Below are 18075 nucleotides of genomic sequence, written 5' to 3' on the forward strand. Positions count from 1 at the left end.
TTCCAGCACCATGTATCTTCAGAACTGAGGCTGGAGGAAAGAGGAATTAAATGTTCTGTGGTATGGGAAAGTGTTCTCTTATCTAGAGAAAAACATAGCTGTACCAGTCTAAAATAAAAAATATGATTCACTGACTTGCTCTGAAGGTTTCAGCATCCTTGGAACACTGCTGTAAGTTGTGTGCTTAAAAAAAAAAACCTGAGTTGTTTTTACATCATCAAAACTTTTTTAGTTTTATAGTTTATTTTAGAAAAAAATAAATGTGCAATATTTCATGTATTTGAAGTTTGAATGTTTATAAATGCTTAGCCCGGGACAATTATGGTGTAGAAATTATTTTTAAGTAGCCATGCTGACCTTACTGCAGCGATATGTCTTGGTATAGAAAAGGATATTTAGTGCAAAGACTTGACAAACAGCACCCCACAGCTAATCAGAAGAGTGACTGAAAGTCCTGCATTGTCAGAATGGGGCCACTCTGTTGTATTCCACAGGGTGAACATTGCCATTTTTCTAATAGTATTGCTTTCAGCCTTAACTAGTTAAATTGTGCCTACCTTATTACCTTTTTGTGTATTTGTAGTATCAGTAGAAGATATTCATTTTTTGTATTTTAATATTAATCTTAGAGTGAAACAGTTTTTTGTGTATGTAATTTATTCAAAAAAATTTCCTGTATTGTAAGATAGCAACAAGCTGTTAAACCTGAAAGGACTAAAATCAGTATAATCAATGTAGCTTTGTTTCCTTATTTGTAAAAATGTGTATTACAAGAACTACTTCATATACCTGTGCACTGTTTCTTTCAAACGTATTTTCATCAAGTGCAAGAAACTTAAGAAAGATGCTAGTTTTGAAACTTCAAGAATGTGTGTTTTTAAAGTTTTCCTTACCAATTAAATCTCTGATTACTAAAGGAAAGGAACTTTTAAATCTGAAAGATCTTTTCCATTTATAGTAGCTCTTCATGGTCACAGCATAAATTTTGGGGTTGTTTTTCTTTTCCAGGCTGTATTTGTTGACTCTGGATCTTCATGTGCTTATACATTTCTGGAATTTTGCAGGCTTACAAGTGCAAGGGATTGTCTGACTACAGCTATTTTCATTGTGGGTTTGTGGCCTTTTAAATAAAATCTGTTTATAGCCGCGATATGATGTTCCTTCAATATATTTTGCTTTGCAAACAGTTTCAGAAAACATTCTCAATAAACAATGTCTAAACATGGCGACTTGAGATTTCAGGAGGTTTGACCTTATATGACATAGTCTGGTGAACTTTTTCCGCCCCACAAAAATGAGTTGGCAGTAGCAGCTGCTGTCCATTTGTGTACATGAGATCGGAGGTACTTCATCTTCTGCGAAGTGGGAGACCGCACCAATTGCCCAGCCTCCAAACTGGGGCAAGTTTCCCACCTCCCAGGGAAGATTATTGGGTATTCGTGGGTGACTCTTCTTATTTCAGCTGGAAGCTGTCCTACCTCCTAGAAATTAATTACGCAGGAGCAGTGTTACTAAACTGGTTTTCACACCAAGAACCCTATTTGGGATTTTTTTTTTTACTCTTTCTGTAATTTAAAGAAAGCTCACAAATATTTGTTTCTAGTGGAAAACTTTTAAAAGTGCCGGAGAAAAGTCAGTCTTTACATGCACTTTATAGGAGTTCAAGCACTTGCTGTGGAGGTTGTATTCCAGTCGGCATTCCAAATGAAGCGGAGGTAGAAGTGTTCTCTGTGATATCTTTGTTAGCCCCCGCTGCATTTTGGTGGCCTGCAGCATGCTCAGAGGGCACATGCTGGGTTAAGCAGTGTTAATGAGCAAGGACAGGCAGGAAAATCTGTGGTTCATCTAGAGCTTGGGAATTAGCCATCAGGCTTAGTTAGCCATGTGCATGCCCATTAATGTCAATAACATGGCCTCTCCCATGCTGCGCGGCAGCTGTCTGCAGGGCATGCCTTGAGCATCCCTCTGCTCCTACGTGTTTCTTCTAGCTTCTCCCAGCTCCTTTCCATGGGAATTAATCATGGGAGATGGGGACAATGTCCAGGTTTTAATCTATTGGTGTTTAGGGTGTAGCTGGAGTCAGGAGAGCTCCGAAGTGGTTCTCAGTTTTGGTTAAAGCAGAAGTTGTTGTCTGAGGAGTAAGTGCTCCACTAAAGAGGATCGGTTTGGGGGAGGGTACACTTAAGAAGTTTCCGAGCTGTTTCCTGGCTGCCTGATTGCTGGTTGGGTGACTGTTGCATGGAGCCTGTTTGTGAGACACATGTCCCTGTGTGAACGCTGGAACAAGGGTGCTCTGGGTGTATCTTATGCATTTTTGCAGATAGATGATGTTGATCTCCTTCTTCACTGACGCATGTGATTTATACTGAACCAATTATGTATGGAAACCACAAAGGTTTGGGCAGCTTCAAACATGGCTTGCTCTTAAAATGGGTTTGTTAGGAATTTCCACAGATCTGAGGTGCAAATTAATCTGAAGTGTTCCATTTAGAACTTTTTTTTCATCATCTTAATTAAAAACGTTTTGTTGTTCAGCCTCCCTCGGTTTCCTCCCAGTGTGCAGTGATGGCACGCAAGGCTGGCCAATTAATTAATTTTGCTACGCATTGAAAATGTCGCCTCTTGGAAAATTAATGCTTTACCAGGATGCCAAATCCAAGCAGGGCTGGAAACATCAATGGCCAGGGGCAAGGAGACCTGAGGTGCTGGCTTTTCCTCCTGGCACAGAGGAAGAGAGAAGAGCAGTGGATAGCACTTGATGATCTCCAGAGGTCCATTCCAAACCCAGCAGTTCTGTGATTCTGATGAACACTGAAATGTTACGGTGCACTGGGGCCAAGCATCTTCTGATGAAGAAGACATTTGGTCTGATTTCTGAAAGTGCAGGGAATCTTAGGGAAACTGTGTTGGGCCAGGAGACCAGAATGAAGGGCTGTGTGGAGCTTGTAGAGCATATGCTTAAATGTAGTGCCTATGGAGAGAGACAGAATGAAAAGAACGAAAGTGCTTTGAACTTGGGACCATTGAGACTGGCTGAGGAGTGAGTGGTTGGGTTGCAACCCAAGGTCTGCCTAAAAGGTGTTGCCTAAAGTTTTGCAAAGTGTTTTAAAGAAATATTCAGGCAAAATACACATTAAAGTAGAAGTATTCACAAAAAGCCAGAGCTACAAATATAACGAGAAGTTACATCACATTCCTTTATACTTTTTAGGTCCTCTCTTGAAGTATTTTTCAATGAGAGGCTGAAATTATTCCAAAGAGTGCGGTATGTTGTAAGCAACACAGGGGTTTAGAGAAAGCAGCATTGATTTCCAGTACTGCTTTTACAAACACAGTACATAGTTTCTGTCTAAATAATAAGACAACTTGCTTTTTTCTTTTTTGTACTATCTTTTTGGAAGAAAGGGAAATTTCATTCCTGAGGTTTCTTCTGTATTTGCGCAGCTGCCTGCACCTTTTACAGAAATCACAGTTTTCATGTTTGGGCAGTATTTACCCAGAAGCAAGTATCGCTAACAGTGGATTGTGTCTACTGGGTAAAACATGTAACAGCACCAGTTTTCAGAACTGAAAAGAAACAAAATAATTTCTGAAGGCTTTTCTTTCCAAGAGGCTCCTTTGTGCAGCTTGCACTGAGCGCTGAGCGTGCATTACAGAGGCAGAATGCAAGTACAGCCATGGAGATGCATCCCCAGCGTCCACCTCTGTAGATTTTCCAAAAGCTGTTTCCCTGTAACAGTGTGAGCATTTCTAGTTACATCAGCATCCTGGTTGAAACCTCAGTTTTAACTGCAAAGTGGAATAGGAAGTGTCAAGTGATGGTAGCACTCTTGATAGAGTTCTGTCTTAAAAGCTTTTCTTGTGCAAACTTGTCACCTTACTGCTCTGCAAACTGATATTTAACATTGGAGGGTGTCATTGAGTGTAAAGCCAGAGCAAAGCAGAATTGGCAGAAATATATCAGACCATTGCGCTGGTCACACGTGTAAGGTATCAAAGTTGCAGTTTGTGGTTGTAATACATAAGCAGTGCAAAGCAGCTCCCTTTACCACCAACTTATCCAGTTGGATGAAATTTCCCACTTCTACATCACTGTGCCACTCCTGGTTTTAGGTCACTATATACCATGTTTTGTGACCTTCTGGTGGCTAAACCTCCTCCTTGAACAGACACTGCCCTTCACTTACTGGTCACTGTTTCATGTTCCCAAAGGGCAGCACTCTGATTTGTATTTTGGTTCATGGTACATCTGAAAGATGATTCCATCTCTTAATGCTTTATAACTCAACAGCTAATATAATGTGTGGCCAAGTCTGCACCCGTGTACATGTTTATCTAAAATTGATTATAAAAATGTCATACTGCTGCCACTCTGGATTATTCAAAGCCAATTTAATCCTAATTTGTTTAAGTTTTGTTCATATTTTTAAATTTACTAACATAAGCTACATACAAGGTTTACGCTGATGGTTGTCCTGAGAACTTGTACAGATTTCAGGTGTGCACATTACTGTATCCTAGTGCATAGCCCTGTAGCCAGTTATTCTAAGTGAAGTCCTCATTTATTGGCTTTGTAGGGACTATTAACAAAGCAGCAGCTTCACAATGGGACCTTCAGCTCAAACGTGCGCCTAGTCATTCGTTGAGCCTGTTATTTTTCATCTGTGTGCTATGGTCCTGTGCAAATTCTGTTTTGTGATTTCTCTGAGCCCTATTGAGATCATTTGTACTTGAATTTATGATGTTTGTGGTGCATCTTGAGGCTGCGTAGTTATATTTTACCATCAGGAAAATAAAATTGACGCAGGCCTTTGTATACCAAGGAAAGCAGAGGAAGGGCTGTCAGCCTTTGTTATATGTATCCCCTGTGCTTCATCCTCCTGTCCTCCTTACCTCCTGTCCATCCCTCATCCTCTGTCCCAGAGGGATGGAGTAAGAGCATCAGCTTGAGCACAGCTTCACCCAGCAACACTATGTCCTCATGGAAATCAAGAGTAAAAATTCCTCTGCTATCACTTAGGCCATATTTTCACTGTCGTTTTTTGCTGCTGTGCTGCAACTTGAATATTGCTAAAACACGTAGTGGTTTCAGAGTAGACATTTAGGCAAAGGTTGATTGAAACTTGGTCAAGGTATGGGAGCTACAAGGCAGCACAGAAATAATATTTCACAGAGAATTTGTTTCTAGTTACTGTTAGTTGTATAGCTACTGCTGCTGTCGGCTGCACTGTGTTGTCCCAAATCATGCAGCCTAGTGAGCCTGTTACCTAAATGTGAATATCTAACAACCATATTGCAGGTCTAAGAGCAATGAGAGCATGATGCCTAGAATGAGTAAGTGCTTTGGATCTCTGCCTCTGCCACAAAGGAATCTTGAATCAAAGTGCCTGGTTGAAAATAGAGCTTTAAAAAACCTAAGCCCCTCTACTCCTTTGTATGTTTTGTATTCTGCTCAGCAGTTGTGCAACAGTCGCTGATGTTAGAAGAGCTCAGTGGTACAAACTTCAGGAAAGCTTTTATCAGTGCATGTGCGTTATTAAAATGAAGCATGCTTGAATGTGTGCATAAGTTCTCAGTTTTGTTTCTCTTTAAATGATCTCTTAAGCCTAGTGATCTTTTTCTAAGGAAGTGCAATAATGGGAGTCTGGAGTGAATCCTGAAAACCATAATCCAGTCCCTGGGAAGAATTGCACTTACAGAATAGACATCTGGATGCGAACAAAACAGAGTAAAATGTTTCTTAGGTCCCTAAGTATATTTCATTCATTTCCTGGGAGTGGAAATTTTGCCTTTGAATTTCTACAGTGCAAAGCCAGTACTGGAGCCATCCACAATGGGCAGTTCTGATGGCTAAGCTATGAGTTTCTTTGGCACTTACGCTGACAGAAAAGCGTTTCCACCCTTGTTGCTGCAATTATGGTTTTCACAACTGCAAACAAAGTGGCACAGTTTTGTCTTCCTGTGACTACGCTGTGCTGCTGCTGCTCAGCCTTTTTCATTAGTGCTGAAGTAACAGGGCTCTCCTAGCATCACAGCTGTGCTTCAGGTGCCTGTGGACAACAGGCATCGCACTGATAGGAATTGCACTAGCTGTCCCAGCTAGCAGCAGAATTAGGCTGCAGCCATCAGAGCACAGGCAGGAGAGGTTGTTTCATTAGTACCTACATCCACCTGTTTTGCACCCCACTTTCTGTTCTAATGCAATCTGATTAACAATTTCTAGCTCTCTGAGGTGAGAGTACTGAATAAACTTTCCCGTGATATTTAAATACAGTACCTCAGGAAAATTAAAACAGCGTGCTTTCTGCTGTAGCTGAGTCTGCCTCAGTTTTTACCAGCAGCATACAGACAGAGCTCCCTTCTAGCCAGGTAACCACCTGGCCCTTGCAGGCTCCTGCCAGCATCTCTGCTCTGGCTGCCCCCAGCCCTTTGCTTTTCTTTGTAGGCGTGTCTGGAGCTCATTGCCAGTCACAGTGTATTTCCATTGACTTCAGGGCATTTGGCCCCATGTGTGCTTGCAAACAAGTACTCTTGTTCCCTTGGGTGAACATGCATGCACAGTGGGAATTTTCTTCTTCTTTCTTCCTTTGAAGAAAACCTCCTAAGCAGTGCTTGCTGGCATCAACCAGGGCTCTCCTGAGTAAGGAAGTTGCTAAATGCTGGGGAAAGACTTCCAAAGGCCTTGGTTCCCACAGCCCCAGTAATCTGCGGTGTGCTCAGCGCAGCTCTCTGGGAGCAGAGCAGAGCTGGCAGGCATTCCTCTGGGCAGAACCACGGCCTGCAGTGACAATGGCTGAGAAGTGCAGAGCCATGCTCTTACTTATTCAAGTGGTATTAACTCGGTTGGGTGACAGTGTTGGTTTAGTACATAGAATTGAAGGGTTGGTTTTTGGAGTGTGATTTTTTTTTTTCTTTTTCATTTTTGTTTTCTTTTCTCCTGACAAGGCCCCTGTCCTTGCATATATTCGTTTTCTGCATGTAAGCACTAAGTACACGCAGCAATCAGGTATTTCTGCAAGCTCTGTGCTGGCAGCGTGGAAAGGTTTGATTTGTGTTTATGGAGCAGTAATGTATATGTGTGGATGCCTGCTGAAATTACCTTCAGCACATTTGGAAATTCGAGACTTAATTTTAAAATAGTCCCAATAAATATGTTGATTCAAATGAGGAAAAAGAGCTTTTTCTCTTTCAGGAAGACTTAGTTAAAATTCAGGAAGTCACTAGGATTTATAAAACAACACTGAAAGGAAAGCTTAATTAACATTTCACTACCCTTTCAATTGCTCTGAATGCATGTCTGGTTTATCACCCACCTAAATATGTTAGTTTGTATTTGAAGAATGCTTGTGACAGTGAGCCTTCAGGAGAAAGCTCAGCTTTTTCCTATAATCCCATTATAGCATTTATATATTTGGATTCCTTGCTTTGACCTTGAGTGGTTTAGAGAAAGTACTCAATGTATGTATCGTGTATTTCTGGGAGTAAATACTTGGGGCTGCTTTCTTTGTCCCCTAAAGTATATTTAGCTGGAATTACAGGGTTTTTTTGTGGGATGTTAGAGGAGTTTTTTTGTTGGTCCAAACAACATACTGATGGTTAAGTGCTGTATGGTTAGTAAGTTGGATAACAATAGATGAGCATGGCAATACAGGCGAAAGCAGGTCATCACTGGGAAAGATGCTGCTTTGAGCACCTCGGGATGAGTGAAGAAGCAGCAGCAGCTTTTCCTGCTCTCCCTGAAGAACACAATGATAGCAGAAATGGGATATTAAGAAGGACAGTGTAGATTAATGGGGGCAGTAATAAAACGAATGAGACCCATTAGCTAAATCACTGCTTTAAAACTAGATTCTTTGGTAAGTGCTCTTCAGTGCCTCATGTGGGAAAACTTGCTACCGCACTCGCCATGTCATCTGTGGTGTTGCATTTTAGGTTGTGTGTGGTGCTGTGGCAATCTGAAGTGAAGGGATCTTAATTTAGATAAAGGCAGATGTTGTTTTGGACATCGTGCTGCCTAGAAAGCTTAAACAGCTGTATCCAAATGCGAAGACAAGTTCTGTTCTTTCAAGCCTAGTCAGAATGTTTTACGTGCTTCCAAAATCCATCATTAAAAGAATAAAGCGTTTGTTTTCATTAGGTTTAGGGTTTTCTTGTTGTAGTTAATTTTCCCTCCCTTAAGAACGTGGAAATCCTTGTTTTGCTGCTGGAGCACCCATGCTGTGGGGACTAGCATTCAAACAGCCATGAAGCTGCAGTATGGGGGTTTCAGTAGTATCTCTGTTTGGTTGCTTGATTTTCTGTTAGCTTAATGATGAAGTGTATGACTTGCAGTTAAAACACAACATGTCTCTGTTTTCTCCCTGATTTTTAGACCAGCTCGTTTTCTGGAGCATTTAATAAGATAGGAAAATACTCTGAATTTGTTAGAATTACATATTGCCAGTAAGGAGAAAAACTTTCGGGGTTTAGAGATAAAGCATGTTGAGAAATCAACTAGACAAAGCCACAGGTAGTGTTAGAAAGTGCACTTTCATTCATCATTAGGAGGTGTGTGGGTCTAACCCAATGACCCAGCCCATTTGGCATCCCTATCCCCTACCTGCCCCCAGACACGTGTGGCTGCATCCCAGTGGGGGCCCTGTGTCTTTTCCCTTTCCTTTTGGCATAATCCCGCTGGGTTGGTGGTGGGGCCGGGCACTGCGGAGGGGCACCCAGCGCTGCCTCCCTGCACTGCCACAGGAGAGGAGAGGAGGGTTGGGCTGCTGTTGCTATCGCTCTGATGTCAGGCGCTGCCACTAACATGTGGTTGGCTCTTCTGCCTTTCAGATCGCACAAAGGAAGCAACGAGACTCCCACATCTTTCAGCGAGAAGAAAGGAGGCAGTGGAGCAGACTAATACGGACTTGTGTCTGGTGGCCTTGCAGTACAAAGGCTGCCTTTAAAAGAGAAGCGCAGCGTTATTTAATGAGCTGTGAGATGAGGCGCTGCTGCTAACGCTCAGATCCCTGGATTCATCGGCTATTCATTGTGCTTAATGTACATGTTTCTACACCGTGCGTTTAGGAGATCCCAGAGAAGAATCCAAAACGGCTGCGGGGGAAAGACCACCAAACATGCCTACAGAAACACTACCGACAGGTAGCATGGTGAAGCCGGTCAGCCCTGCCGTGACTTTCACATCTGCCGTCCCTCTCCGCATCCTAAACAAAGGACCCGACTATTTTCGCAGGCAGGCGGAGCCTAACCCAAAAAGACTGAGCGCGGTGGAGAGGCTGGAAGCCGACAAGGCGAAATACGTCAAGAGCCAGGAGGTCATCAATGCCAAGCAGGAGCCCGTGAAGCCAGCGGTGCTGGCGAAGCCACCGGTCTGTCCCGCGGCCAAGCGGGCACTGGGCAGCCCCACCTTGAAGGTCTTCAGCAACAATGCAAAGACCGAAAGCGGTGTCCAGAGAGAAAATCTGAAGCTAGAGATTCTGAAGAACATCATCAATAGCTCTGAAGGCTCCAGCTCGGGTTCGGGGCACAAGCACGGTCCCCGAAACTGGCCGCCCCACAGAGCCGATTCGACGGAACTGAACCGACATTCGTTTGCCGAGTCCTTGAAGGTTTACCCCACACAGGGCCGTAGCAGCCCCCAGGAGAGCAGCTCCAATGTCAGTAGAAGGCTCCTGGACCAGTCGGCAGAGACTTTCTTGCATGTCTCTCACAGCTCCTCAGACATTAGGAAAGTAACTAGCGCAAAGCCCTTAAAAGCAATACCCTGCAGTAGTTCAGCCCCACCTCTGCCTCCAAAACCCAAAATTGCTGCCATTGCCACCCTCAAGTCCCCAGAGATTGAGGCAGTTGAGTCTGGATGCGGAGTTAGTAGAAGACCCTCCTTACAGCGATCAAAATCAGACTTAAGCGACAGATATTTTCGTGTCGACGCAGATGTTGAACGATTCTTTAACTACTGTGGACTGGATCCTGAAGAGCTTGAAAATCTTGGGATGGAAAATTTTGCAAGGGCTAACTCTGATATTATATCCCTCAACTTTCGCAGTGCAAGCATGATTAGCTCAGACTGTGAACAGTCTCAGGACAGCAACAGTGACCTTAGAAACGATGACAGTGCCAATGACCGTGTGCCATACGGCATTTCTGCTATTGAAAGGAATGCCAGAATCATCAAGTGGTTATATAGCATCAAGCAAGCTAGAGAGTCACAGAAAGTGTCCCATGTGTGAGAAAATCCACAGTAGAAAAAGCAAGGACTGTATCTTTGTCTGTGAATATTCAGTTGTGAAGGGTTGTGAAGTCTACTTGAAGTCTTGTACACTTCTCAAATCTCTTTGTGTTGCTTGTTGTGCAATGTTTCCAAGTTGCATGCCTGTCAACATGTGAACTGACCTGGCTTCCACTTGAAAAATAACCAACTGCAAAGCCTGGCTGAGCGTACACATCATCTGCCAAAAGTTTAAGACAAGAATCTAATTAGGGCTTTAGTATAATCAAAGTGTTTACATGGAAAGGTTATATGACTTCTTTGGTATTTATGTGGTTCCTTGTGGGTTTTATATGTCACTTTTTGTCTTAATACAGATATCGTCAACTGACGTTTCTAGGTTCTAAGTTGAAATGGAATCCCGTTTGGGGAGAGAGTGGGGGTGGGGGGGAGCAAAATTGGCCAAAATAAGAGGTTTAGACATGCAACAGTAGTCAAAGCAACCGCATCTCTTGTAGAAGGTGGATTATTGGCACCTGTAAAGCTGTTTCTGAAAGGCAAAGAATGCGCTGTTCTTTGCTAGAATATGTATCCCTACCTGTAGTAAGGGACCGTTTAGGTTTCTGTTTCTAGATAAGCACCCTCAGTTTCACAGCTGAGGTGGTCTAGTGAATCTGCTTGACCACTCGTAAACTAAATGAGTATTGCATTTGGTTTGATGTAAGCATTTTAATGATTTTTGTATTACCCTCTTGGGAAAGCTTAAAGAAGGTTGGAGTCAACACACAAAAGCATCATAGGTGCGGGATTTTGTGAGTTTCGTTTTTACTCTAAGATTCCTGGTCTTAAACTTTTGACAGGAATGATTAGATCCTATAGCTGATATTGAATGCCTTTATTAGTCAAACACATCATGACTACAAAGTCCATGCTGTCTTTTAATTTTTTTGTAGACCTATTTGAACAGTTAATGAACAAAAATGGAAACACACAGCCATATCAATATAACGCCTCCTATTCAGAAGTAAATACACTCAGTAGCTGAACTATATCTGAAAAATTGTGATTATGTTGTCTTGCATATGTTATATCTAAGGCTGTGAAAGTTTGTTACAGCTCTAGAAAGTGTAGAAACATGACAGTATGTAGCTTTATTTTCTTTCCTCCTTATGATGGTTAGTGCTGCAGGTCAACCTGTTACAAATCTTCGGACAATCTGTATCTTCCCAGTGGTTTAACTAACTGTCGTTTCAACTGGCAGTTGTGGTGTGGTAGCAGAGGAGTTGAAAGTACAGTGGTCTGCTTCATTATTCTTGTATACATGCTTTGAAATAAATAGCAGCACTACCTTATACTTCATCAGCTAATAGGAAACTTTTTTATTGTGTAAATGCTGTAAGACTTTGTATATACTTCAGTTGTTACGAAATCTTTAAAAGGAAGAGTGTTATGCTAATAAATAGCTCCTGGTGCAGGTATGGTGGTTTTTGTTGATTTTCTTTTTTAACTCCTTCTATTCTTAACCTGTATCAGGAACTGTGTTTTAGGTCCATTAGGTCTTCATTAAATAACGGTTCCAATGAAAGGTTTCTTCCTGAAAGTGCTTTTCAGAACACAGTTTCTTAGAAAGTAGCTGTAGCAGCATGATCCATATGCAGAACTAGAAGAAATTTTCAGGACTCCTAAAATAGCTTGCTTCCTCCTTACCTAGCAATGTTCCCGTTCCCGTTTATAGCATCTATTCGTAATGAATCACCATGGTCTTCTGAGTTATTCTTCAGTACTGATTATTTATATATGTCAATATTAAAGTTGTTTTACACAGTTGGGTACTATCTTTACGAAGTCTGTAGCCCAGCTTCTGACCCATAGCCGTGGTTAGTTAATGCAGGCAAGACTACAAGTAGAGCAGCATGGTCATTTGATGGCTATGGTACAGTGGTGAGGCACTGGCACAGGCTGCCCAGAGAAGCTGTGGATGCCCCATCCCTGGAGGTGCTCAAGGCCAGGTGGGATGGGGCCCTGGGCAGCCTGAGCTGGTGGGTGGCTTTAAGGTCCCTTCCAACCTAAGCCATTCTGTAAATGGCTCTCACTGAGGGGAGGACAAGGCACGTATTCAGTTGTAGAAAGCTACTCCATGCTTTCTGCAGTTAGCTTCACAACCTAAGACTACGGCATTCCTGGTGAGGAGATGCATATTCCAGCTACAGGCACATTTGTGTCAGTTTAAGCTCTGTGGATTTTGGTTGGCATTGACATCACGCTGATTTTTCAAGCGTATTTTTCCAGTAGTAAGTTCTAGTATGATCAGTGGCTATTTTGCCAAGGAAAATAATGCTTAAGGGATTAAAGCCAAGTGTAATGCAGCTGTACAGCAATGAGAGAAGTTAAAACTGAAATAAAAATGCACTCACATTGTTCTCTCTTAGCATGTTTATCATCATCCCTAAAACATTTATCTCAAATGTTGTCAGCCAAAAACATTAAGAAAGAAGCCTTTGTAACTAGAAAAAGGACTGAAGCATATGCTGATACTCTAAACTTGTTTCCCAAGGTTTGCTCTGAAGCCAGAGGCTCTGAGAAACCAAATTCATTTCCTTTCAGTACCACGAGGGGTTTAGGCTTGTGAGCTGTCAGTAGGAGCATTTCCTCAGCCAGGCGCTTAAGAATCTTTGGCACAGCACAGTGAGGATCCAACTCCAGTGTCCCTGCTCTTAATAATAGGAGCAAGATTGTACGGGACCCAGGCTTTTACAGTCAGCTGTTGTTACAACTGGTGAGGGTGCAGCACTAGAAATCATGAAAGATCTCTTGCGGAAAGTCCACAAGGCTTCGAACAAGCTGATAACAATTGCCTTCTTTTGACGCTTTGTTAGAGTTTACGCAGAGAAGGTTTGCTTATAGTCTTACTTACACATATAAAAGCCGCATCAGTGCTGTCTGAGCTGGTTTTGTTTTCAAAGGGGAACAACCATTTTGCCTTTGCAGGCTGCTAATTCAGTTGTTGCTAGAGTGTCCCTTGTTTTGTGCCTGTCTTGGGAGATTCCCGAGTGCCAGTGAGTTTACAGATGGTTGTAACCAGCTCAAACACCTCACCTGGGACCCATTCTGGTCATGTTCCCGTTGCTTTCAGCAGGCATTCACTCAGGTGCAAAAAGCGCAGCAAGCAGCAGTGGTTAGGCAGCAGCTCCTGCTACAAGAGCAGCTCAGAAGGAGATGCAAGTGCGTGGTGTCCTGAGAAAGTGGGTACCGAGCCCAGTGCTGGCAGCCCTGGCCCCAGAAGTGGAGAACAGCGCTGTGTGTTTTCAGTGCTTAGTGTAAATTCATGCATGCATGTGCACACAGCACAGAGGCTTATAGTGGTTCTGTTATCTTGATTCACAATGAGAGAAAGAGGAAAACGATGTGACAAAGTATACTTTGGAATCTTTATGGTTTCGCGTGCAGATAAACCTTTCATCTGAGTGAAAGGCGGCATCGTAGAATTGCTCTTTTAATTACTTCATGTTGTAACAAGGCTGTGAAAGATTGGAGATGCGGGGTCTGTGCTGCAAAATTACATTCCATAAATCTGAGTTCTGAGTTATTCCTTTTGATGGATTTGGTTTCTGCAAGAGAGAATGCTGAGCTGCAAGCGCGTGCAGCATCTGAGTGACTGAGGGCTTCTGAAGGGTAAACACAGAAGGGTGATGCTTTGGCAGAAAGTCAGAAATCAAAAGACACGCTCAGACAGCAGGGCCAATCATTGTTGCTGACTTTTCTCTTTCTGCAGCAGTTTATCCATCCATGGAGGCCGTACGCGTTTGATTTGAGTCATTCAGTGAAAAACAAAGTGCTTAATGGAGCTCTGCGGTAAAGAGCTGAGTGATTTCCTTCTGCAGGAGAGGAGCTAAACCCAAACACACCCCGTCCAATACCCGCTGATAGGGAGCGGTAATGTTTAGTATGTTACATTCAGAGCTCACTTGTTCATGCAGAACTTTTTATTAGGCAGAGTATATGAATAAATTTGGAAGGTGACAGTTTTCCAAGGCTATATAACTCATATTTTCCACGATTAATGGTGCCATACCAGTAGCTGAGCACATTAGGCTTAGGATGTAAGAGCGTCTGGAGCTTTGTTCCCCTGAATAGTAAGGGTCCATTGCCTATTTTGGCAATGAATATAAATGCAGATATATTGCAGGGTCCCTTTGTGCTGGACGGAGAATAAATTGGACAAGGCGTCTTGTCCTGAATTGTAATATTACTCCAAGTTAAAATCTTTTTTTACCAAGGCGTAGACGGTCAGTGATATTCTGAGTTCATCTGACATTTCTTGCTGTCAGCAGAAAGACTCCAACAATCTGCCCTCGGAAATATATCACCCATAGTTTAATGGGAAAAGGCATCTAAACTGTCTGTTTGGTGCAAGGACTTCTATCTCCCGATGGCATCTGTTAAGTGAAGTTCTAAATAAGCAGATTTCAGTATTAACCCTTGAGCACCTTTTATTTTTTCCCTGGGAGCTCAGGTGGCAATCCATAGCTGCGTCCCAGTGTTTGTTATGGTTGTAGATGGCTGCTGAAGTGCTCAGTCCATCTGCAGGGCAGCGCACCCCGAAGTGGAGCCACCTGCACTGCACCGTCTGCCTCACCCTGGTGCTTACAAACAGCCTCCAAGCATGCTTTATACTCAATCATTTAAGAATTTAAGTATGGCTGCCCGTCGAAATTTAGTCATGTTCTGTGGTGAGCTTTTTTTTTTTTTTCTTTTCCATGAAAAACAATCATTTATATAACAAAAACTGTAATCTCTTAAATGTCATTCTTCTAAATTTAAAGTAGTTTTCATGATGGTCTTAAGACAAGAGTAAGAGGGAGCTCGTGTCTGTGCTATTATTGTTTCCTGCTTTTTCCTGCTCCTGTTCTCTTTCCGCGCCTTCCTTCATTGCCTTGTCTGGCTTTTCACAGAATCACAGAATTGCAGGAGTTGGAAGGGACCTCTAGAGACCATCAAGTCCAACCCCCCTGCTAAAGCAGGTACCCTACAGTAGGTCACACAGGTAGGCATCCAGACAGGTCTTGAACATCTCCGTAGAAGGAGACTCCACAGCCTCTCTGGGCAGCCTGTTCCAGTGCTCTGTCACCCTTTCTGCATGTTAGTACAGAACTTCCTATGTTCAAGTTTCAGGCCATTACTCCTTGTCCTATCTCTGCACACCACCGAGAAGAGCCCGGCCTCATGCATTTGCCTCCCACCTCCCTTTAGATATTTATCAGATCTCCCTTCAGTCTTCTTTTCCCCAGGCTGAACAGACCCAGGTTACTCAGGGCTTTCCTCATATGGGAGATGCTCCAGGCCCTGTATCATCTTTGTGGCCCTCTGCTGAACTCCTTCTAGGAGATCCCTGTCTTAATTGAACTGGGGAGCCCAGAACTGGAGACAGTATTCTAAATGTGGCTTCACAAGGGCAGAGTAGAGGCAGAGGATCACCTCCCTCGACCTGCTGGTCACGCTCTTCATTTCCTTCTGTTCTCTGAAGTGCATGACCAAGGTCACCCCCTCCTCACTTAGCCTCCTTTCTTAGCCAGCCTCATTTCTCTGTTTAGTTCATACTCCCAGCTCCCACAGCAACCTTCCCACCACGTCTCCTGTTTTTTTACGACCCCAAATTCACAACAGCCCATGTTTCCAAGCTGTTATGTCCTAATAGGTAGTTATATGAATAAATAGTGACTGAGAGCACTCAGGAAGAACGGGATGCCAAACATACCTTGAAATACCAGTCTACTGGCCTCAAATCAGCTGCATTTCTCCCTGCTATATCTCACCATAAGTTCACACTACTTCTTCAGCTCCATATAAAATGCTGACTTGAGTATTGTAGTGTTCAAAGGAGGCACAACCTCCTGCAGTAGTTACTGGTTTACCTCCTGCCATCTGGTAACGTGGAACCTTTGTGTTACACCAGTGGCATCTAGACCACTTGCACCCTGTTCCTAGGCTGCATCCGAAGAGCAGTGCCTCAAAAAACTGCTGAAAAGTGAGAAGAAGGTAGAGGGTGCAGAAGAGACGTCTGTCGTTGCCCAGGACACTTCCAGCTGTGGTAAGAGAGGGTTTGCAATCTAAAATCCTTGGGCTGCAGTGTAATGCAGCCCTGGGCTGATGCTCTGATGCATCAACTCTGCATCCAGGAAAAGGGGATTGGCACATCCTCGTGGGCACAGACACGTCAGTGCATGGAAGCAGAGGCACCTGGTGACGTGGTGTCAAGAAATGCCTCTTCTTGATGATATCCTCAAAATGAGGAGGAAGGGGAAAAACTGAAAAATCAGAGTTGAAATATATGAAATACTTAAAGAAGAGATGCGGAGGTGGGCAGATAATTTTGCTTTTTAAGAAATGAAGCTTTTAAAAGGTCTTTTAATAAATGACCTGCTTTTCAACTACATTAATCTTTTATGAAATTAGTCTTGCCATTCTGAACTGTAAAAGCTTTGCTACTCTCAGCACTGAGCATGTAGAAATACACTGGCAGTGATGTGGAGTGGCTTTAGCAGTGGGATAAAGGAGTGCGTTAGCTGAACTTGTAAAGAAGTTTGGGAGGATGTGGGTTTTGTTCCTTATAGATTTTTGGGGATGGGGGGAGAGAAAATTAACATCACCTTATTTATTAGTGCTGACCTGCAAATAAGGCTTGGGAGGACAGATTTAGCTGAGGTGTATGAATGCATGAAAATGATGGTATTACGTTTTGGCAAAAGCTTGATTTTTCTGTTCATGTCTTGCATATCTTGGAGAATATCAGCTTAAATATATCTGGCACAAAACTAGCGCATCCCCCTGAAAACACGCTCTGTTAGTTTGTGGATTTGAGTCCCTCTGCTGAGTTTTCCTTTTGTGCTGAAGGGCTCTGAACAAGGAGCTATCATAGCATCGTGCATTTCCCAGGGTTTTGTCTCTAGTGTGTTCAGCAAATGAGGCCTTTCAAACCCTGTGTTACAGACTGAGTGAAAACAGGAGCTTTATGTCAGTATATGCTCCCATACTGAATTCTGGAGGCAGAGAGCAGGCAAGAACTATAAAACGCTATATATATATATATATATGTTGCTGTTATTGTTTCCTAATTATATTGCTGGATTGACTTCTTTTTTTCCCCCAAATGCTCTAGAGTGAAATAGAGGTGAAGAAGTTAATAAAACCTTGAAGGTTTTTCCTGTAGTGACACGAGGAGACATTAAAATGTGGCTGTGCGCTGGGAGAACTGTGAAAAAACTGATACCAGAATTCTGGACTCACTGAAGTCATTGGGAATTTTACTACTGATGGTAAGTGAGGCAGGCAGGATTTCACCCACTGTCAGAGCTTATTATTTTACCCTACTTGGGAATGTTTTATTTTTCCTTACTGTAAATCTTGTGCATTGTATTCCTTCTGCTTCTTCACCCATTCAAGTGCATGGATCTTATCAGAATGGTGTCCAGTGGAGTCAGTCACCAAAAGAGGCCACTGCAGAGCCCTGAGACGTGGCTGGGAAGGGTGCAGTGGGCACAGCCCAAGTCTCACAATAGGAAGCAACTACCAGGTCACAGTCTCATCCTGCGCCATGGAAGGACAGGATCCCTGGGTCTAACTAGAAGAGCTGGAACTCCCTATCTAAAGTTCCCTCTGCTCAATGTACCGAGAAAATTGCTGCCATGCTACGTTCCTCTGCAGTGGCACCATTCAGACCTCTGATGAGGGCCGTGTGGGCTGCCCAGTCCCCTGGAAGTGCTCCTCATACATGTTGCTGCACATGTCACACCCAGACCATTGTTAATATTGCAATTACTTTTGCTGTATTTCAATCCAGAATGATTTTACAATGTTCTGCACTCAACGATCTT

At 43.1% G+C, this 18075-nt stretch overlaps 1 protein-coding gene across 12 annotated transcripts in view; it reads left to right on the forward strand.

Annotated features, from left to right (window-relative positions):
* The window catches only part of FAM110B (family with sequence similarity 110 member B), a 105768-nt gene extending 94086 nt beyond the window's left edge, over positions 1-11682 (forward strand). For 10 of the 12 annotated variants that reach the window (XM_021387839.1, XM_021387838.1, XM_021387841.1 and 7 more), the window contains one exon: positions 8827-11682. In XM_021387839.1, coding sequence (XP_021243514.1) covers positions 9114-10226 — 1113 coding nt within the window. In that variant the 5' untranslated portion in view covers positions 8827-9113 and the 3' untranslated portion in view covers positions 10227-11682. Of the gene's footprint in view, positions 1-6; positions 3550-8826 lie in introns of those variants that run through there. The other 2 variants (XR_002435382.1, XR_002435385.1) reach the window with 1 other exon arrangement.

The sequence above is a fragment of the Numida meleagris genome, chromosome 2, assembly GCF_002078875.1.
Source record: "Numida meleagris isolate 19003 breed g44 Domestic line chromosome 2, NumMel1.0, whole genome shotgun sequence".
NCBI classification, from domain to species: domain Eukaryota; kingdom Metazoa; phylum Chordata; class Aves; order Galliformes; family Numididae; genus Numida; species Numida meleagris.